The sequence below is a fragment of the Nymphalis io genome, chromosome 19 (assembly GCF_905147045.1).
Source record: "Nymphalis io chromosome 19, ilAglIoxx1.1, whole genome shotgun sequence".
NCBI classification, from domain to species: Eukaryota; Metazoa; Arthropoda; class Insecta; order Lepidoptera; family Nymphalidae; genus Nymphalis; species Nymphalis io.
Genome location: NC_065906.1, coordinates 7,763,093 through 7,786,124, shown reverse-complemented (window position 1 = coordinate 7,786,124; position 23,032 = coordinate 7,763,093). Strand labels below are relative to the sequence as shown.

Sequence of the window (23,032 nt, the reverse complement as noted above, 5' to 3'; positions counted from 1 at the left end):
TGAATACAAAGGAATAAATCAGAAACTAGTAATTTTTTATCATTTTATTATAATTTCTTAATTATTTGATGGAACACTTATAGTGCGTGTAATGTAAGAATCAGCAATCAAAATTGATGACAGCCGGTCTTTATGTGGATTTTAAGGTCTTCACGTGAATATATAAAGAGTGGAATTACCCACCACCCTTAATTTTTTTTTTAATCCAAACGTATCATTTTTAATACTTCTTCTGCTAGATGAATGACCATCATGAAAAAATAATTAAATAAGTTGAGGGACATGACGACAACCTGATACATAAAAGACAAAACCAAAAGGAAACTTGGCTTTTATTAACTTTTATTAACATTTGACAGGATAAAAGAATAGTATAATTCCTTCATAAATTATACGTCACAACCTACGGTACATTTTTTTTTTTAAATTGCTCTAGTGCATCGTTCGTTGCGACTGTAGTGGCCGTCATTGCATTTGGACTCTATTACCAGTTACCACTTACCAGCAGGTGGAGTGGAGTCATTTGCCTTCCTGAATCTAGAAAAAAAATACTCTTTGGCCGCGGCTACCGAGTAAATCGTTTTCATCTTTATGGTTATTATTTTTAACTGTTGATCTAGTTAATAGTTATGCAGGACAGATGGCGGTGGTATACGTATAGCTATAAATTATCGAAAAACAAAATAATCGATTATAAAACATCTGATATTATTGTACAAAAACTAAATATTTACTTTGATTTATTCAATCAAATATATTTCAACTGACTATTTATTTCAGGACGATTAAACTAATTAAAATATTCAATGACAAATGGTTGATAGAATATTGATCTAGGGTTGATGGGCGATGGTAATTGTTCGATCATCTGGTTTTGACAATTTGACATTACTTGTAACCGTTTTAACATGATTACTTTGTCTCAAAAAGAAAAATAATTAAAGTGAAAAAATTCGAAAGATCTTTTAGCTATCGCCTAACATTGTACGGAGAATTATATAAATATGGAAGAAATTACTTTACAAATTCGTGATCAAGTATTCCAAGTAAAAAAATCCGTTTTGTGTGAATATAGCGATTATTTTCGTGCAATGTTTAGTGGAAATTATGTAGAAAATAAACAAAAACAAATATGTATCGATGTATGTAATTTTTAATTGTAAATATAACGATAAGAATACAGTAAGTAATGGTATATAATTTTTATTCCAGATGTTAGATCCCAACACAATTAATATTATTCTTCAGTACATGCAAATTGGTTTGATAGATCTTAATAAATATCCTTTATCGACAATTAGAGAAATCTTAGTTGCAGCAACTTTCTTACAAATAACAAAGTTAATTAGGCAGATTGAATACACTTTGGACATTGGAACATGTAAATCAAATTGGATGGAGACAATGGCCATTGCTGAAATGTCCTGTTTACCAAAACTGGAGAGTCATTCTATGGCTTATGGACTATTTGCTTTTAAATCCATGAAGCCAGAATATATTCCGACAATACACAAACTCACTTGGTACTTATCCCATCCTTATTTAGACACACAAAGTGAATTAGAAGTTTTTAATTTTGGCCTTGACTGGATATTCCACTCCGAAACTGGAGCTGATGCACTACTCATTATTCTTGGTTGTTTAGACATGAAAAAAGTTACAACTGATGACTTGGAGGAAATAAAAAAGTGTATGAAAGAATTTGAAAACAGTTTAGCGGCTAAAGTTGTCAATTTACTATATGATTTGTCTATTAATAAGCTTGATTTATCGGAAACAATATTAAACAAAAAGAAAAGTGAACTATGTGAAAAGTTTACACAACGAGTTTGGATTGAAACTTTAAATATAATAAAAGATAGTAAGGAACGATGTTTGCAGTACACCCCAGTTATACCTTTATGGCTTCTTAAAGATGGAAAACCAGAATTACTACCACATTCCATGTATACTTATTGTCAAGGTAGAGGTTTTGAAAAATGGTTGGAAGTTGCTGACAAAAATTTATGGGGCTGGAGTGTTGTGGCTTGGGGCTTAACGAAACTGGTAATAGTATGTGGTGAGCATGGTAGAGGCACAGGTTTGTTTAATAGAGATGTTAGGGTGTATGACACACTCAAGAAAGTATGGACCAGGCATGGTGTAACCTTACCGCAGAGGAGACATGCAGGCCTAGCTGTAATTGGAGACTCTCTTTATATTGTCGGAGGTGTGGGTGGGTTTAGGTTAGTGAATAATAAAATAATCTCTATATATTTTTTCTAGTATGAATTGTATACACCTATCAAAACTTGAAATGGGATAGCAAAGCTAAACCTTAACTCTTATAGCAGTTGTTAAATATCTACTATTTGATTATAGCAGAAGATTGCATATAAATAATTGCAATTTGAGCACATATTTATTCTAAATTTTTTTTTAAAAGGATACCATTTTTCTGATTTTGAAAATGTTCAGTAAAATTATGTCCTAACTTCTTAATTATCTGTTCAATATCATGATGGTAAGTATTTATAGTAAGCAAGTATACCAACATATTTTGGCGTATTCACTACATTGTTAGTTTTTTAGCATCTTCCTCGTATACCATAAATATCTGGTATTTCTAGTACTTTCATTTTATTGAGAAACATGGATAAATGACATTAAGAACAAGTTTTGTAAAAATTAAGCTGACTACAGTTTTGCATGATCTATATCTGCAATATTATTATGTGTAATATAATATAATTCGTGCCCTCTTTTTGTATTTCAAAAAAGTTTAACTATGTAAAATTTTATTTGGCAATATCAATGCAATTTTCAAGTCATATGTTACATCATTTTATTTTTAATTTCAGGGTAGTGTTAGACGCAGCAATGATATATGATTTAAAACGAAGAGTACATAGAAAAATTGCACCAATGCCTGATTCTTTACAAAATCCTGCACTATGCTCATATAACAACAAGGTATATGCTGCCGGACAGAAAAGTATATTTTGTCACGAAGATACAGGCGCCTCAAACTATTGGAAGAAAGTTGTGGACACAGAAATGAGGATGAGTTGTATCAGACCATGTAAAGAATACATTTATTGTATACAAGGTTATTTCAGTAACTTATACAGGTTCATGCCGGGTGTGGAGAAGAACTTACAACTGATTACCTATTTCTCCAGTCTTCCAGCAACCATATGCAATTTAGGTAAGAATTTAAGTTAGATTAATAAAGTATTTTCAAATATTATTTACTAATTCTGATTAACACACATAAAAATTACTTCTTTTATTTTAGGTGAGATGCTTTATATATTTACATGGACCATTTGTGGTCAATGTGACGTTTTAACAGTAGAAGAATATAAAGGCAAGCGTACAATCGAAAAACCTAAGGTCCTATTTACACAGTCCGACAATTGTATGAGGGTTAATGATGTAGCGGGATCTTGTTCATTAGTTATGTCAGTCCCACCATCTTATAAGGAGCATTCAAAATATCATAAGCGTTACTTAGCAAGATATCCTAATCCTGTATGAATATAATAATTACAGGAATAAATGGTTTTTAATCATTCTTGATAGTCATATTAAAATAAACCCTTGATAAATTTTTAAAGATTATTATTCAATGTATAAATTTGTAAGTTCTTGAGAATTTGTGCAAATTAAGTGTACAAAATTAAATCATATATAACACAATGAAAAGTCAATTTTTTATGTCGAAACTGGAAATATCATCTATTTTGAAATTCCATCCAGGATGAATCATTTTTAAAAATCTGGGGCTTTAGTCACATGAATAATGTTGACAGTTAACGAGAGCGCAGGGCTCTTTCTGTCAGAGCGAATCCGCAGGATTGGTCATTGTTCAAAATAAGAAGAAAACTGACATTGTGTAAAGCTTTTTGTAATAACTGCAGCCTGTGGAGATTATATTCGCAAAGGACATAATGCCCTTTGTATTCAATACGCATTTTGGTTACTGATGGCATATGCAACGCTGTATCACACAGAGAATGCGGTCAAGCCCGACATCATCCTGAGAATGATAGCGAACAGACTGTCCATATGTAGCGCACTGTTGTGGGTTACATGTTCCTAGCAGTAATTTTAATTCTATATTCTATAGTTTTAAATTAACATTTATAATAAGTTATATATGATATTCAATTTATTGAAATAAATGATTATTATTATTATTTTATACCAATATCATATAAAAACTAAACTTAAATTACAATCGTAAAGTATTAAATTTGAATGTAGCTAAAATAATTAGGCAATTGTATTTGAGCCAAGTTGTATATTGTTTATCCGTGGTCGTTGTTGCTCAACTGCCTTTTCGATATCGTGTGTTTGAAAATGTCACGTGTATGGGCTACTTTTAGTGATATAAAAGAAAGATGTGAGTATTTAAAGTGTGACAGAAATTGTATTAAATTTTTCATGCTTTTAATCTAACAACACTATTATCATATATGAAATATTTCTTCAATTTTGAAACATTAAATGTTATGGAGTAGATGTTTGTATTATGATTAAGTACAATCATTGTTGTAAAAATATGGAATAAATGAAACAATAAATATAATCATAGTTGTTTTAATGATTTTTTTGTAATAATTTTTTTGACATATTAAAATAAGCATTATTATCCGGGAGGTAGCATTGCATTTTAGGTAGTGTTTTTACGTCGATCGATTGCCATCTTTTCAATCTCTCTTGATTGAATGACTAATAAGCGAACCAAGCGTCAGCTGACGCGCCCGCGGTGGGTGTGGGATGGGAAGGTTGCGGAAGTGGAAAAAAAAACAATAATACGCGGCTGAAACTTTTTCTATAAATAGTTTTCATCATACTGAGCTGAAAAAAAATCGTCAGCTGCATCGTGGAAGGGGTTATTTGTTCGCATGGACTTGTTAAAAAAACATGTAAAATAAAGTTATAGTATGAAATGATGAAATTTAACTAGTTGATTGTTTGAATAATTAAAAGTACGAAAACAACAATCAGATATGTGGGTGCTGGTGGAAAGGCCCTCACCTAACGCAGAACAAATACAAATTTATTTTTTTTAATTTTTGCAAGCTATATTTGATTATTCCTCATGTATACATACAACAACACTAAATACTACAATGCTGGGAAAAAAACGTTCCTGATTTGAATAATTATTTCACCTTTCAATTATTCATATATTATTTCACCTTCTCTTATTTCCCATTGGAAGAAATTCTAAGACATTTAGCTTACATTACATTTCGTACCATACAAATTTCGCAGTTTTTTTTTTAAATCTGCAATCAACCCCTTAGGTTGTAATCAGATTTGTTGAGTAAGCTTTTCTCAATTTTGAGAGTGCACATCCAATGATGTGTCATCTCTTACTTTATTCACTTCTAAGAGTGATCAGATCGAAGCCAGTCGCTTTATCTTTAATCGAAATGTGCAGTCGTTTGTATTTAACAGGTTCATAGCCAGTTGATTGATGTGTTCTTCAAGTCTTTGCTTATAGGCCAAAGAAGACTTTTCTATTTTTTTTTTAATTGTACGTATTTGCAGATACTTATGTATTTCCTTGTCCAGTATGAACCATGGTGCATTGCTTAAGATCTGTAGCACTTTGAAGGATTTCTATATTTGAGTGACTTGCCGATCCCCAAAGTTTTATGCCGTACGTCCAGACTGGTTTTATAATACATTTATATATATGTAATAAGTTTATTTTCGAGACTCAGTGTTGATTTCCTGCCTAGTAGCCAGTACATATTTTTGAAGTTTTTGTTTGTTTATTCCTTTTTTGCTTTATGTGATCTCGCCATGTAAGTTTTCTGTCATGCATACCTAGGTATTTAACAGTCGTATGTTTTGGCAAAATGTTTCCATCGAGTCTCACAGGTGAACAGTCTCTTTTTAAACTGAACGTTATGTGAACTGATTTTGCTGGGCTGGCTCGGATTCTCCACTTCATTAGCCATGCTTCTATTTTGTCTAGGTGTTCTTGCAGTTTTGTAGAGGCTATGTTCGGGTCTTTATTACAGAAGAGAACTGCAGTGTCATCTGCATAGGTTGCGGTCATCAATTCTTCAGAGGTAGGTAGATCGGCGGTATAGATCATATATAGAATGGGACCCAAGACGGATCCCTGGGGCACTCCTGATTCTATTTGGTGGATAGATAAGAAAGAATCCTTGCATTTAACCTGGAACATTCTGTTTTGTAGGTAAGACTTTAAAAGTGTATACGCACTATTTGGCAGGTGTAACTTTAGCTTACAGAGGAGGCCCTTGTGCCACACGCGATCAAAGGCCTGTTGTATGTCAAGAAACACAGCTGAGCAGTATTCTTTTCTCTCCATCGCTTGCCGTATTGTATGTGCTACTCGGTGTATTTGTTCTGTCGTTCCATGGTGTGCACGAAAACCAAATTGGTGGTCTGGTATCACTTTTTGCTCCTTCAATACTGGAAGAAGACGTCTTAAAACCACTTTCTCGAAAACTTTTGAAAGTATGGGGAGAAGACTTATTGGCCTATATGATGTGACTTCTGTAGGAGGCTTTCTCGGTTTAGATCACCATATTTATGATGGACAATTTCCATAGCTTTGGGAAATATCGTAATCTCAATATTAGAAGAGGATTGTCAGCAGGACGATGCCTTTTTTTGGTAATTGTTGAAGAACTTCTGCTGTTATCAAATCAAATCCTGGTGCCTTTCGTTGTTTTAAATTTTTGATAGTTTTTCTGACTTCTGCCGGTGTAACTGGAGTCAACGGTAGAGACATCTGTTGGTCACTGTTCAAGATTTTATGAATTTCTTCTTCTGAGTGCGCAATGTCAGGTTTGTTAGGTTTAAATACATCTTTGAGAAAGTTAGCAAATAACTCAGCTTTGTCTTGGGGTTTTCGTACCAGTTGCCGTTAGTTTGTCTAAGCGGGGATTTTTTTTTTTTTAATTTTTTAAAATTAAAAAAAATAAATTAAAATCCCTCCTAACCAAGCACTAAACACACAACACTTAATATTCAATATTTATCAAATTCTATCTATTATTATAACTGTCAACTAAGAATGTCAATGACCATTCTGAAAGTTAAAAAAAGGGGAATGACAGGACGCTGGATGAAAAAAAAGAAGAGGGACTTTTGCAACGGATCTTGGAGGGATGGGGCATTGGAGAAAACCGACGTTAGAAAATAGAGATATCCTATTCTGCACGTGAAGGAAAAGAAAAGTGACAGTTGCGGTAGCTCGTTCGAGTAATATTAAACAATTTAAGTATTTTTAATATGTATCCTTAACAACCTGTGAATGTCCCACTGCTGGGCTAAAGGCCTCCTTTCCCTTTTTTTTTTTGAGGAAGGTTTGGAGCTTTTTTCCACCACACTGCTCCAGTGCGGGTTGGTGGTGGATTAACATGTATATTTTCACTTCGTAAATTAATTATTACGTAATGGAAGAAAGGAATTAATAGCTTACTACTATTCATCAATATTTAATTTAAATATATATATTAGATATTAGATGTAGTGGGTAGTTCAGGGTAATAAGTGAGAACGTTAATTTATATTAAATTTATTTTATTAAGTATTACTTTATGGTTAAATACTTTGAAAAGGCTTGATCAATTTAGTTTATGTGCAAAGAAAGAAAATAAAAATAATTTGTAACAATAATGTAATACTTGTTTAATTAATAAACCTTTCATATTCCTATTGCATGTTTAACACTATTCAATCATAAAGTTCCAGTGGAAGTAGAATAAATAAATACTTTTGTTATTCATTTACATTTATTTTGACATTCATTTACAAACATTTTAATTTGTACAATAATTTGTATATGTTGAAAAATTGTTAATATTCACGTTGCATCTCTATTTTATAAGCATTTCATGCCATTTTAATGAGACAAGTTGACGATAGTATAATATATCTTTGCAATTTATAGGTATACATTATCAAGCGATCATTTTATAATTCTCATATAAATACGTCATACTGGAGTTAACCTATTTTAATGTTATTTACAATGAATAAAACTTAATCAGCGAAAGCAATTATTAAACTCTTATGAACATTAAGGCCACTTGTATTTATTCATTTATTTAATTCTATTTATTTATTATAAAGCACCATGTTGTAGTCGTGAACATTCAATTTGTTTGATATCGGTGTGATGGCACTTGTTTACTGATCTTTAAATCTATGAGATGTGGCAGCTTAGCTAAAATAAACTTTATCATCTAAAACATAAAAGCTCATATCGAATGAATATCCTTAAAATTATTTTAATTGACATTAAAATATATAGGAAATTAAAGTGATGTAGAGAATCGAAGCTGTATATTAGATTTGCGTCAAAATATATTTGGCAATGTAATAATATTGAAATGGAAGCACTACTATTAATATCTAGTTATTGAAAGTCTAAAGATAAAACATTTTTATTTATTAAATCGATATAAAAATACCTTTATTCATGCATATACTTCTTTTGAGACAACCTTCATATATGTGTTAGGATTGTTTATCACCTATAATAAAATTGTGCTGAAGTTTCGTTTTGTTACATTGAAACACTTAAATAGTGGTAAACTTGTCAAAAATACTATTACAAATATGGATGTCAAGATATTCAAGGCACGCATACAAGGCTGTAATTCCCGAAAAAATATAAACTTTACAGATAATGTTACCTGTTAATAAATTAATATTTATCATATTTAATAAAATCTTACGTCCAACCACCGGTTAGTTTGTGGAATAGTTCCTCGTCGAGTGTCTGGTTGGCATCCTTTGAACGCATTGATAGGAATATGTATCCTCCTATGAATTCATGTACGACTTTGCAATCAGCTGATTGCACTGAGAAGATAATGTTGCCCTCCTCGAATTGTACCATCATGTGTTTTATTTCCCAGTTCACGTTCCAAGCCTGAAATAAGTAGAAACATATGTTTCGTTATATCTAAGTAATATAAAAACGGATGTTGTACCAACAACAACGACAACGATTGACCGATTATTATGAAATTTATGCTATCATTTTTGTAACTTGTCGCTAGATGGCACTGTAGCACATTAACTTATATTCGATTCAACCAATCACCATGACATGTGGTATTAATACATAATAATAATAATAATAATTAATACATACAGCCTATTTTTTTTTTTTTTTTTTTATAGTAAAGGAAGGCGGACGAGCATATGGGCCACCTGATGGTAAGTGGTCACCAACGCTCTTAGACATTGGCATTGTAAGAAATGTCAACCATCGCTTACATATCCAATGCGCCACCAACCTTGGGAACTAAGATTTTATGTCCCTTGTGCCTGTAATTACACTGGCTCACTCACCCTTCAAACCGGAACACAACAATATCAAGTATTGCTGTTTGCGGTAGAATATCTGATGAGTGGGTGGTACCTACCCAGACGAGCTTGCACAAAGCCCTACCACCAGTTTATTCCAACCACATTACAACGAAACGTATGTATTTAATGAGTACAAATAAAAAACTTTCACATTTAATTGATGCCATATTGGTCGAGATTTTGAATACTCTATGATATTCATTATGGTTTCGCGAAAAAATGAAGTTTTTACTATCGGCGAAGTTGTTTTCGGAGTTTTGGAAATAAAAATATAGTAGATATAAGTAGTTAAGTGGAGTAGTGTCGTATTATTATAATAATAAATAAAGGTGTATTAATCGAGAAGTGTTTGTAGTTCATAATAACACAAAACTATTAGCAAATCGGATGGAATAAGTAAATACTCTTTACTCCTTCTTCGATTGGAATAGGCTTTATATATGTAGGACCACAAATAAAATGAATGATTAAAAACAAAATATGCCGGGCTATTAAAATATCTGCAAGCCTCACTGAGTTTTTGTGTACTTTTATAAAATTTGTTCGATGGTAAAGGTAAAAAATGACACTGCGAGACAGACTGACACTCGTTGAAATAAACTTTTTTTGTAAAGTTTTTTGTAGTCTACAGTTTCGCTATCACACCTTTCCAAGCTTTGTCCTTTACTGGGGAGGGCTTTGCACAGCAACGGGACAATACGAACTTTTTGATACTAACCTTCATTGTACTGAAACGCCATGTTTTGATATGGTCGCCGGTGTTGGGGTCAAGTCTCATGATACGGTTGTTGGCGATGCTGATGATTTCGTCCTTGCGGTGACCCATGAAACGCACTACAAACAAAGTTTGCCCGTAGTCGGGTAGATTCTGCCAAGTCTTGATGTATTGCAGCTTTGCTTCCAGCAACGGAAGGTCCTTCACATTCGCATGGCTCTCCAGCACGCGTTGGGTAAACTGGGGAAATTATATTTATTGATTTTTATTTCATAAGGTTGGCGTAACGGGTAATTTTCATTATTATACACCAAGAAATACTATACTAAATACGGGGTATATTTTATTGGCATTTAAAAACTAAAAATTTTTAAAACATCATGTAGTGTTTAGCAATCATCCTGAAATTCATGCAATAGTATGATTATTTACATCCGAAGATTACCTTGCTCTTTAACTTCTTAAGGAAACGCGGTGCCAAGTAGTTCTCCGGCTGCAAGTGATCGAGATGAGGCAAGCTGTGCTGATTCAACGCGGCTGCTGGCTGGGGCCGCTGTAGAGCGAGTAGCGTCTTAACCGCGGCCGCTTCGGTGGTGAAGGCCGAGTCGGCGAGCGACCGACCGCGGGAGCCGAGGCGACACGCCGCCACCCATTCGGCATATTGGTCCTCCTATATCAAAAAAGTATATATATTATAAATATTTATACTATTAAGCAGACTAGGTATACTGGCATTAATAAAAAATAAATAAAACAATAAGTGATTATATATGACTTGCTATGGAAAAATAACAATTTATGTTTCAACGCTTTCAAAGAAGGAATTAATGTTGCAAGAAGAAAAACTCGTTCGCATTCAATTCAAGTCAATTGAAATTATTAAATATAGGAACCGTTACACTTATTGGTTGAAAAACATGTAACAATGGTTCGGAAATAAATACTTCAAACGTTACAGAAAACCGGCGGTTTTTGTTTAAATTTCAAATAATAATAATAATAATATCGTGGGACATTTTTCACACATGGCCATCTGATCCCAAATTAAGCTTGTGCTATGGAAACCAGACAACTGATATACTACATATACTACTTTTCTTTTGTAAATCAAAATCAAATATAACAATCATGTTTTATAAAGTGGTTATTAAAAAAATATTTTTATATCAAATAGTTTAGAATTCTTTCATTTCCAACGAGAGCTATCATTTAAAAAGTTAAAAAAATAGTTCACAATTAACTTACATTTTCACATTTCAGCCACATTTCATGCATCGTGTCTTCCGCGGGTACTTCCAATTTGATGCCATATCTACCGGAAGCTGGATGTGCATCTGGTGTTACCTGTAATAAAAACATCACGATTGATTTTAGTTATATGGACTATTTTGTAAGAATTTGTACTAATGAGAGCTATTTTGTATAAAATTTATCGTGGATTTTCCTCAACAATAAGCAGAAATAACAGCAACAGTACGAAGGAACTTGGCTATCCACTACACTATGGAGTAGAAAAGTGGTAAAGGCGCATAGCTGGCTAAGATTAGATGTCGGCCATTGTGGCCACTACCAACGTGCAAGGACGTAAGGTGTACGAGTACCTCAGCGCCCCTGAGCTCGACGGCGTAGGAGGGCGTGTCCCCCCGCGCGGCCGCCTCGCGCGACGCGTGTATGCGCAGCACGCCGTCGCGACACGACACCCAGCCGCGCTTGTACGCCCGCAGAGTGAAACGCTGACGTCTGTTCGATATTTCACATTGAATTAATGTTTAGAAATCTGAAATCTAGACTTTAAATTGCAACACCTTTGCCATTAAAAAAAGGTACAGATTACATAAAAAAAACTGTCACTTAAGTGTTCCTTGGTCAAATATTTTTATGTTTTCACCGTGGGCGTCACTAGTTAATGCATTTTACGAAGTACATATTTCAGAATAAAAAAAAGTCAGTAAAATCTAACGAAATCCACATAGTAAGACTTCTATCAGTATCTCTATTATACATAGTACAACAAGTTACAATGTGATTGTGCCCACACATAAAGCCTACACGTTGGACTAGTGGGGGAAGTAGAAACTACTCATTACAGCTAATCTACCTTTCTACTGCACATTCTGTTATTATCTATAATTATTCTGACATGAAAGTATATTTTATATTTCTACAGCCTGTGAATGTCCCATTGCTGGGCTAAAGGCCTCCTCTCCACTTTTTAAGGAGAAGGTTTGGAGCTTATTCCACCACGCTGCTCCAATGCGGGTTGGTGGAATACACATGTAGCAGAATTTCAGTGAAATTAGACACATGCAGGTTTCCTCACGATGTTTTCCTTCACCGTAAAGCACAAGATGAATTATAATCACAAATTAAGCACATGAAAATTCAGTGGTGCTTGCCCGGGTTCATCGGTTAAGATTCACGCGTTCTTACCACTGGGCCATCTCGGCTTATATATTATATTGTAACATTTCATTTACATCGAACAATTACTAAATGTAATTACACAAAATTTCATCCAAATGAGTCAGTCGTTGTGACAGGCGAAACGAAGGAATCACATTAATATTAATATATTTTGGATTACTTTCGTTATTCTGTAATCGTGATTGATAATTACGTATCGTAATCGTTAATGATTAATTCGATTACATTTTGCACAAGTTTGGCCGCCAATACGCACGTCGATACGTTACTTTACGCGCACACGCACAAATCATTAGTTCAACTTCCTAACACAATATATAATCAGGTAATTTTGTTTCGAGTAAGTAACTGTTCTCCTCTCGGGATCATTATCTTTATATACAATATTATATACTAGATACAATAGTCATTAAAATCACATAAATATTTACATTGATATATAAATAAAATATTATATAATTAATTTGTAAAAAGAATTATCATTAACGGAAAAGCAGTGTCATGTTAATATTATTTTTAAATCAGGGTGTGTCCAGACAAAAGAATTAATTCACAATATATTAGATAGAACTTCGAAGTTATTAAATAAACAATAGTTATAATTACAATAACAAGGAGTAAATAAAAAAAAAAAACATAATAATATTATTTACTTAAGATTGAATAAATACGAAATATTTTGACCTAAACCAATGGGAGGAAAAGTAAAGACAAAAAAACAGCTTTGACATTGAATTCGAAATTTAAAATTACGGATTCGTGAAAAAGTTTAATGGCGGCGTAGTTTGTATCGGAACGTAGAAAGTGAAATTAAAGTGGACATAAGTAGTAAGTGAAATATTGTTGTATTTTAAATGAAGAACTATTCGAAATGAGATATATGTAAATCAAAAGTTTGTTTATCTTTTCTCCTTCCATTGGGACGGTCTATACATGCTTAAGGAGTCAATTGGGGTAAAAAACTAGTCTTACGAGATCATACAGTTATCGCTGTGACACTTCCTTTGCACGCCGCCGAACGGGAAATAGATAAAATAAAACAATTAAAAAACATACATTATATGTAATACATAAATACTCATTTAATAACTGTAATAATATATAATACTTCAATCGTTCTGAAATAAAAATATCAAGGTATTCACGAAGCATTGTGAGAAGTCCAACTTGAATGACGCGTTAAAATAAAAAGCAACAGCATGTCAATGTCCCACTGCTTGACAAACAAGAAGGTTGGAGCTTATTTATTTCTCCATTAATTTATTTAGCATACCTCTCACTTGGTGTTAGGGTTGCGTCCGCCCGTCTGGGTAGAAACGACCCCACGTCACATATTCTACCGTAAAACATTGTTGTGTTTCGTTTGGAAGGGTGTGCAGGCACAAGGAACATAACATATATAGTTCCCAAGGTCGGTAGCCAAGGTAATGGTTAATGTTTCTTACGGGCCACTGTCTATGGGCAGTGGTGACAACTTACCAAAACGCGGCCCATTTGCCATTATACCTACACTTTATGGTATATTATAAAAAAAAAACATCTATTCTTATATCTCTTTCTTTGTTAATAACTCAAAATAACATTCTAATAGCGATTCCATTCTCCGGAATTTAATTCCACAATTATTTAATAAAGAACAATTCTTAGTTAAGTTCATTAAAAATATGAAAAACTAATAAAGGTCCATAATTGAGGTTTGTTTTTACTTATTCATAAGAATATTTTAAATATTTCCTTGTAAAACTACTCACCTTGTAAAACTACTTGATTAAGAAAGCCTTATGACAAATAAATATTTCTGATAAAATTCTCACCCTCGGTATTTCAAGTATCCAGCAAGTTCGGGCACATGAGTGATGTCGGGTCGAGCTGGCGGACCTCCTTCCAACTGCACTTGCAGTTCACTTAACGCAGCATCAATTTCGTCTTCCGGGGCAGCTGCTGCACCTGTGCCTTGGGATCCATCATTCGCATCTACTCCACCACCAGCTAACGTTTGTAATTCGATTTGGAGCTGGAAAAATTCAAATATTGAAAGGTCTTTATGTGTTTTGTGTCAATCAAAATATAAAAAAGAAAGTATTATTAACAAATTCACGAGAACGACATCAGTAGTTATATGTTTTACCTGAAGTGCAGCGAACAGTAACATTTCTTCCTCCGTGCAATGGACTTCCTGATTCAGAATTTGCCAACGAGCCTGTTGGTACAGCTGGTTGAGTCGTGATGCGTCCTGAGCCCTTGGGGTAAGATCGAAGAACGAATAAAACTTGAAACGGAGTTGCAGAGTGTCCCATTCTCGTACATATTGCTCCATGATAGACAACGACGAATCTAACCAGCTGGAAAAATATATTTTCTATAAAATACATAGGAAAAATTTTGGTAAAACTCGATTTTACATATAACTAACAAATTTTCATATCAAATTCCATCAAAATCGGTTCAGTGTTTTAGCCGTGAAAGTGAAACAGACAGACAAAGTTACTTTCGCCTTTATAATATTAGTATAGATTATTAACATTCTTACCCAACGTTCATTCTAGCGCGTTCTATCAAGGATTTTGGTGTGAGAAGTGACTCCTTCGATTGGCTATCTGGTTCTAGGGGAGAATCAGCCAAAGACAGTTCTGCGAGAGAATCTAAAGCATCCAGAGATGCCGCTCGTGGCGGCGTTCCGCAATAACCTCCATCGCTGGAGCCATCACTCTGTGTACTATAGATGTGGCCACCATAGCGACGCAGCGTCCCATTCTGATAAAAATTAACAAATCGGTATCATTATGAGATATTTCATTGAACTTTGAGAAAATAATTATAAAATATTAGCTGGTTTTTACCTGCTGTGAAGCTACGGGTGTAGCGGATAGCGATCTAGGAGGCGGTGGAGTAGCAGGACACGCCAGGGATCTATCCAAACTATTTGAAGAACCTCTCGTGGCTGCGATGAATGTATTCGTGTCTGGAGCTTGTACCGATTTTATCTTCTTAGCCTCTTTTAAATTCTGATAGTTCTGCTTTAAATGCGACTGCTCCAGAGGATAACAGAGCGATAGCTCCTCTGGATGCCGTATACCTATAAAACACAATACATGTTTGGAATAATTGAATCGTAATCAAATTTATTTCATTATTTAATAATCGTTTATAATTAAATTAAATATATCGCATGCCTGATTAATTTTGAGTAACTTTTCATAACTTGAAATATTTTTTTTTAATGCTTGTATTGTTATTTGTTGTATTTTAATAGACTTTTTTATGAATGTATTGTCTATTATTGGAAACTTTGGTTTATGTGTGTACTTTATGTGGCGTATTTGTTGTATTCATTTAATTTATTGTGCTGTTTGTTTCCTGAAATATAAATAAATAGTGTTTTAGTGTAACCTTACCAAGACTTTTGCAGAGTTGCATTACAGCACTGAACGTGTCGATGGAAAAGTCAATTTTACAGTCGATATATCTCAAGTCCGGGAGCTGTATCCTCAGAGGCTTGTGCATCGGCGTGAAGTGGAGCGCAGCGTCTGCGTGGACTCCGTACTGGTCCAGCGTGTGCTTCGGTCTGGACAGCCATTTGTTGCGTGTGGGCCACCATAGTGCGTGATCCGACCAGTCCTTTTTAAAATCTGAAATGATTATGTTCAGAATTTAAGAATGTAAACCAATACTATACAAACGTATTAACAAATGTATTTACTATTTGTAAATTTTATTTGAAAGTCAAAAGTACATAACAAACGTTAAGACTGGCAGAAATATATACAGTATAAAGATTGATCGTGTAACTGTTTGAACAGTATGACGTTAAAAAATGTACAAAACTTCATCATCCGGTCTTAGCATCACAGCTTGTCGGTAAGAAAAAAAAATAACAACATGAAGCGACCAGTAACTATCCAGTAGCTTCGTGACGTCATTTGCATTTCTCACGATTTGGCGAAGAACTAAAATTAGACTCGATATTTATTGAATTGTATGTACCATCGGTACTAAAACTTTTCGGAGATTATTAAAAGAAAAAAGAATAACAAGAAAAAAAAGAAGTAGAGTTCAAGAGATACTGGTTGTCATTTCTGGTGAACTCGGTCTTGTTTCATTATTTTTTATGAGTCACTTGAAGTTGGACTTTCGTCAGAGTACAGTTATTTACAAACTTGATATATTTAAGATATACGACTGAAGCATTGTAAGCTCTTTGGTGATTTATTGCTAGCTACTATGCAAATAACGAAAAAAGAAATATAAAATATTACGATATAAAATGTAACAATCTGAACTTTTTTTTTTTTTATAGAATAGGAAGGTGGACGAGCATATGGGCCACCTGATGGTAAGTGGTCACCAAACGCCCTTAGACATTGGCATTGTAAGAAATGTCAACCATCGCTTATAGCCAATGCGCCACCAACCTTGGAAACTAAGATTTTATGTCCCTTGTGCCTGTAATTACACTGGCTCACTCACCCTTCAAACCGGAACACAACAATATCAAGTATTGCTGTTTTGCGGTAGAATATCTGATGAGTGGGTGGTACCTACCCAGACGAGCTTGCACAAAGCCCTACCACCAGTAAACTATATACAGAGAGTAGAGCGAAATTGAAGGGACTGGGTAGTTTTAATATTTTAATTGTATCTTTCGTTGTTCGTATATATTATATATAATTTGTCAAATATATATTGCGTTATCTCCTTAGTAATGATCTAAATTAAATCAGATACAATGATGTGTCATACATTTCATTAGATTATATACTGTACAAAGTGACATGAGTCATGAGCCGCATTGAACTAAAATCTTTACGTTCAAGCGTATTAAGTTCAACGTAAAATCTTAAATTGATTCTTATTTATTGTCCCCTCTACAATCAAAGATTAAGTACGTATCACTTACATTGAAAGAATATGAATTTCATGTTATTATACACGTTAACAGTTTACGAGTAGCTTTCGTATAAATGATGTAGCAAAAACCAAACGGCTCTAACTATGAATGTTATTTAAAGAGTGTTTTGTTAAAAAATACTGTCTTCTTCTTTCGAATGTCAAATAAATGATGTCAGAAAGAGATAAATTATTGTTTAACTAAACACCGCTAAACAACGTTTATGAGTAAGGCTGTAAGTGTTTAGGAATTGATTTAATTTTATTAGTAGAGTATATTTGTGTGTGGCATATTTTACCAAGGAGATACGTGCCGGAGCCGTCTTATAGGGGAAGCAGTCTTATTTATTTGACTTTTCAAAAAATTGAAAAATCTATCTAATGACACAAGTGCTCTAAAATTAACCATAAATAATAATAATTAATCATATGATACGTATTTTTCCTTAAATTTAGGGGATTAAGATTTTAGTACGCGAAGCGACAAATCTTAAAACACGCTTCTGGTATATCACAATATTTAACATTCTATATGCATCAAAGATAAACAAAGACAGGAGCCAGACTTGAAATTTTTATTTTTTCGTTACGACTAAATGTCAGTACAGTAACAGTAACAGTAACAGCCTGTAAATGTCCCACTGCTGGGCTAAGGCCTCCTGTCCCTTTTTTTTTTTTTTTTTGAGGAGAAGGTTTGGAGCTTATTCCACCACGCTGCTCCAGTGCGGGTTGGTGGAATACACATGTGGCAGAATTTCAATGAAATTAGGCACATGCAGGTTTCCTCACGATGTTTTCCTTCACCGTAAAGCACGAGATGAATTATAATTACAAATTAAGCACATGAAAAGTCAGTGGTGCTTGCCCGGGCTTGAACCCACGATCATCGGTTAAGATTCACGCGTTCTTACCACTGGGCCATCTCGGCTAATGTCAAGAGATAACGTAAATATGACACTAGCACTTAAAACTTGAACTTTAAACTTGTCATCAATCACTAACACTAGTATATCACCGTCGTATTTTAACAGCACCGCTTTACCGTTATTCGTAAAATACCATAGCTCTATGGAATTCACTAAAATAACATTATCTGTTATTTGGAGCGGTTTATATTTCTAACAACCACAGATTAATAAAATAAAATGACGTAAAATTAAAGAGTTTGATGAACAATCAAAACTATATTTGTTTTTTTTTTTTTTTTTTTTTTGTTATAATAAGTTTTTGGCATTTATATTAATGATAACAAAATTATTTTATCTGTGTATATGAATAAATAAAATTAAAATGTTTATCTGCGATTACAAAGTACGCTTCTTGCGTACTCAAAAGCAAAACTAATTGTTGTTATTTTTGTCGGTCTGTTTGTTCGGGATAATTTACAAAACGGGTAACGTGTATTTACGTTACGGATGATTAGATATGTTAATAATTACATTATTACAGGGTATGTACCCAAGTACTGTTATGTCTTTATTTCGTGAAAATCAGAGTTAATAAGTATTATCAAAAATAATAACAACTTTAAGTTAATACATATTTGTTAATATAAACTAGAACTTTTTAATTCTAAAAACTGAAAACTATTATCAGAATAGGTTAAAAAGCGCTGTTTTGCCTCCAATAATATTATAAGGGTGTAGGATATTTAATCATTCCTCGTTATAAAACTAATTTAACACAGGAAAAACAGCGTGGCACAGCTATTAATAAACATGTGGTTAAGTGAAAACAAATTTGACACAGATTATGAAGTTTTAACGTTTATTAATAAAGGCATGATGTATTTCTTAGAACCGGCCGTTCAATACTTGACCTCGACTGTGAGTATGGAACGAACCGTGACTAAGAGTGACCGGTGAAAAATATGGTGAATTTGTTGAATATTGTTAAGGTCAAACGAAGTAAGGACAAACTGACAATGCTGTTTTTTATCTTACTTTTAATCTAAATGATTAATAAGATATATAAGAAAAAAAAAAACTAATAACAGTAACTTCACAATGTTACAAATTTAATTTCGTTTAATTAACGATAAAAAAGCGCTATATATTATTTACTATTGGTAGAGCTCTGTGCAAACTCGTCTGGGTAGGTAACACCCACTCATCAGATATTCTACCGCAAAACAGCAGTACTTGGTATTGTTGTGTTCCGGTTTGAAGGGTGAGTGAGCCAGTGTAATTACAGGCACAAGGGACATAACATCTTAGTTCCCAAAGTTTGTGGCGCATTGTTGATGTAAGCGATAGTTAACATTTCTTACAATGCTAATATCTATGGGCGTTGGTGACCACTTACCATCAAGTGGCTCATATGACTGTCCGCCTTCCTATTCTACATAAAAAATACAGCCGATATAATACAACGTATTCCATTTTTTCTGAGACTATGTAGTGAATTGATAAGTGCGGATCAAACCGTTGCGCCCATGTCTGTATCTTGATTGAGCCTTGCATGTCAATAATACTTCGTATCCGCATCCTCATTTCGATTCGTAATCCTTCCGTTGTTTGAGCTTGTGCCTACCTATACATTCATTTATTATTGCACATTAGCATTTTTGATTTGTTTGTATAATTTTCCCTGTATGCTAACGCGCTCACGAGTCACTATCCGAAATTCGCCTCTAACGCACGTGTGTTCTTAAATTTAGATCGTTATTAAATATAGTTCATATATATCGAAGTACTTCTTTTTTCACACTTACAACATCGAACGTTAGGCAAATTAGTGACTCTGACGTGACAACATTAGGCAAAAGCTTTTATTTAAACACTCATTAGTCTCGGTCAAATTTCAGACTGGGCCATTAAAAAGTTATAGATTTTCATCTGTCGAGCTGATAATTTCTTTCAGGTCAATATTAACAGATTTGTTGCACTTGTAAATGTGTACTCGTAAATGTCTTCTTTCTAGCTTAATATTACTTTCTTATTTTCAATATTATTTGTTTGTTTAACCATATAATAATGTCTTCGTTTATTATTTCATATAGGTCTGTTTTTCTATTTTTATGCTAAATATTATTACTATTTTAATGTTTGAATTTAAATATTGTATATACCTTCAAAGGCAAATCACACTGTACATTAAGATAAAATCTATCTTACCAGAAGTGTTTAGTGATTAGTCGATGATGTGTCTTACATAAAATTAATAAATAAGTTATTCGGAGTAGCTTAACAGAGTTTGGAAGTTCTGTCAAATTTACTTTACAACTAACTTATATAACTCCGTGCATAGAAACGTACGTATAACCGTTGGTTCTGCGCTGCCGGATAAATAGGATCACGAAAGTTTGAGAATAGAGAGTTATCTGTGATAGTTCAGACACTGGTGTACAACAATATATCATGCACAGTTGACAAGTCTCCGTTGAATAGACTAGAAACTAGTCAGGACAGACATCGATTCAAATAATTTAAACGCTTTTATTATCACTTGTATAGTGCAAATTCTATCCTTAGAACGTTCATTTATATATAAAGGTATAATAAAACAATGTATGGTGATGTTTGTGGTCATTGTGGTCAAATGTACTTAGACAAATTCATCGTAATGCCATTAGGCATTGAAGACACGTCATTTTACATTCCTGAAACCTCGTTAAAACGTTTATAATGACGCAAGAGGAGATAATAAAATATTAACTCCATATTAACATGTTAAATAATAATATATTAACTATTCAAACATAAGACAGTCAATGGAAAAACACATACAAACACATTTTGCAATTATAATGCTATAGTAAATATTCGAACAATTTTATTTATATAGCGCTAATCAGCGATAAGAATAACCGATAAACCAAAGACGAAGAGGTTACTACATAAGTCCTTGAGATACGCATCGAAATATTTTAATTAGTCCTTACATAATTGAAGTCGCTGTTCGCTTAAGATTAATTAATTATTCCAACAGTCCTTTAGCTGTACCTTAAATGGTGGCGATGTCAATATCGAGGTGCTAACGAGTCTTAAGTATTTAAGGAACACATCGCAATCTTACGACACTAAACATAAAGATTACTTTGCAACATAATTGTTATCTCGTTACATACAGACAGCCATATTCGATTCTTTATGCATATGATCTTAAAATAGACGCTTAGCAACTCTGAACTGTTGGCGACTGATTTCCAAGAATGTCTTCGATCTATCGGAATTTATGAGCTCTTTCTATTTCGATAACACCGTTAGCTTATCATCGTGTTTTTTTATAAAAAAAAATAAGTACTATGTAATTCGTACGATTGAATGCTGATTTTTCATGCGTTGTCCTTTTTCCCAATGGTTGACTGGACGTAACATTTTTCTGTCTCGTACTGATAGTGCGTCATAAATTGTAATTGTAGTGTCACATATGCGTTACAAAATCATATTTATCTTACAATGTAATGTCAATAGTAATTGCGGTCACGAATCTAACGAAGTACCTAATACGTTACAGAACATCAGCTTGTTTCAACACAAACCGTAGCTGCAAACAAATTTCTTTACGATGGCATTGTTTCGTAATTCACCACTAATTATATAGATATTCTCGAGTTTATCGACGGTTATGTAGGACAAGACGGCTTATTTCTGTAGCTTCCTGGACTGGCGTCTCGACGGAATATTTCAATGATATCGTCTGAGCTATCAAAGCATAACTTATAATGATTGATATGGAACCTAATGACATATCAACGCAAAACTGTAGGAAGTTTCACAACTATAAACATAAGTTCTTGTTAATGATTGACACAATTTGTATTGGCTAACATTCGATTTATTACAAATGAAATATAGTTACTGGTTCGAAGTTACTAGAATATATATAAAACCAATATAGATTTTACATTAAGCGTCACAAGACAAAAAATATTTTGTATTTAAAAAAAAACAATGATTGAAGTTATTTTACAAAGATTTTGAAGATTCAAATTGTAATTTTTTTTACTATTATAAATTTTCTAGTGAAAAAGATTATTTTTTTTGGATTAGATTGTTTTCTCGGAGTTGATTCATTTAACGTGTACATAACTGACAGTGTAAAAAAGTATTCATCAATCATCTAATCGAATAAATATTTTGTCTTAAATTTATATGTAAATGTATATATATAATAAATGGTAAGTTTCGTATATTTCTAATACCAAGCTAGTAAAAACACTTACTATAGTTATTTAAGCATATTAATTAACAAAATAACACTTGCTTCAACCAAAAGTAAGTAGCGGGATTTTGTATTCCTTCAGATACCAACTGTTCTCTGCAAGTTGAAAATGTAATCAAACATTTATCAATTCCTCACATTACCCACGTTTTCATAAATAGAACCTTTGCTAACGATAAGAAATAAAAATACACACTGACCTATTTTAAGGCTGAAGGTAATGTAACGGATGCTAAAGCCACGAACTAGTCCGGTCGTAATGTCACGGTTTGCACTTTACAGAATAAATATCTACTAAAATGTTACTACGCAAACGACTCTACACTAAAGTCTAAGTAGCTTTACTTACACGAACATGTATGCACGGTAAATATAAAACAGGCAAAGTAATTAAAACGAGTCGTTATCTGTTGAAGTGAATAAATCTCTAAGTGACTTTTAAAACAAACAGAAGAAAAACAAGCGTACGCGTTCATCGCT

The 23,032-nt window shown here is 33.3% G+C and overlaps 2 protein-coding genes across 5 annotated transcripts in view; one reads left to right on the top strand and one right to left on the bottom strand.

Annotated features, from left to right (window-relative positions):
- The first annotated feature begins 845 nt into the window (after positions 1-845).
- LOC126775969 (kelch-like protein 4) lies at positions 846-3,556 on the top strand. Its single transcript, XM_050498207.1, has 4 exons — positions 846-1,142; positions 1,213-2,225; positions 2,841-3,187; positions 3,278-3,556. The coding sequence occupies exons 1-4, from the start codon at positions 1,005-1,007 to the stop codon at positions 3,517-3,519; spliced, it is 1,740 nt and encodes a 579-aa protein (XP_050354164.1). The 5' UTR covers positions 846-1,004; the 3' UTR covers positions 3,520-3,556.
- A 4,197-nt stretch (positions 3,557-7,753) lies between these two features.
- LOC126775953 (unc-112-related protein-like) overlaps positions 7,754-23,032 on the bottom strand; it is a 33,312-nt gene continuing 18,033 nt past the window's right edge. For 2 of the 4 annotated variants that reach the window (XM_050498172.1, XM_050498173.1), the window contains exons 2-11: positions 15,895-16,128; positions 15,340-15,575; positions 15,030-15,253; positions 14,628-14,841; positions 14,314-14,513; positions 11,677-11,815; positions 11,321-11,419; positions 10,521-10,745; positions 10,079-10,315; positions 7,754-8,917 (exon numbers count right to left, since the gene is read on the bottom strand). In XM_050498172.1, the coding sequence (XP_050354129.1) occupies positions 8,717-8,917; positions 10,079-10,315; positions 10,521-10,745; positions 11,321-11,419; positions 11,677-11,815; positions 14,314-14,513; positions 14,628-14,841; positions 15,030-15,253; positions 15,340-15,575; positions 15,895-16,003 (1,884 nt within the window). In that variant the 5' untranslated portion in view covers positions 16,004-16,128 and the 3' untranslated portion in view covers positions 7,754-8,716. Of the gene's footprint in view, positions 8,918-10,078; positions 10,316-10,520; positions 10,746-11,320; positions 11,420-11,676; positions 11,816-14,313; positions 14,514-14,627; positions 14,842-15,029; positions 15,254-15,339; positions 15,576-15,894; positions 16,131-22,752; positions 22,829-23,032 lie in introns of those variants that run through there. The other 2 variants (XM_050498174.1, XM_050498171.1) reach the window with 2 other exon arrangements.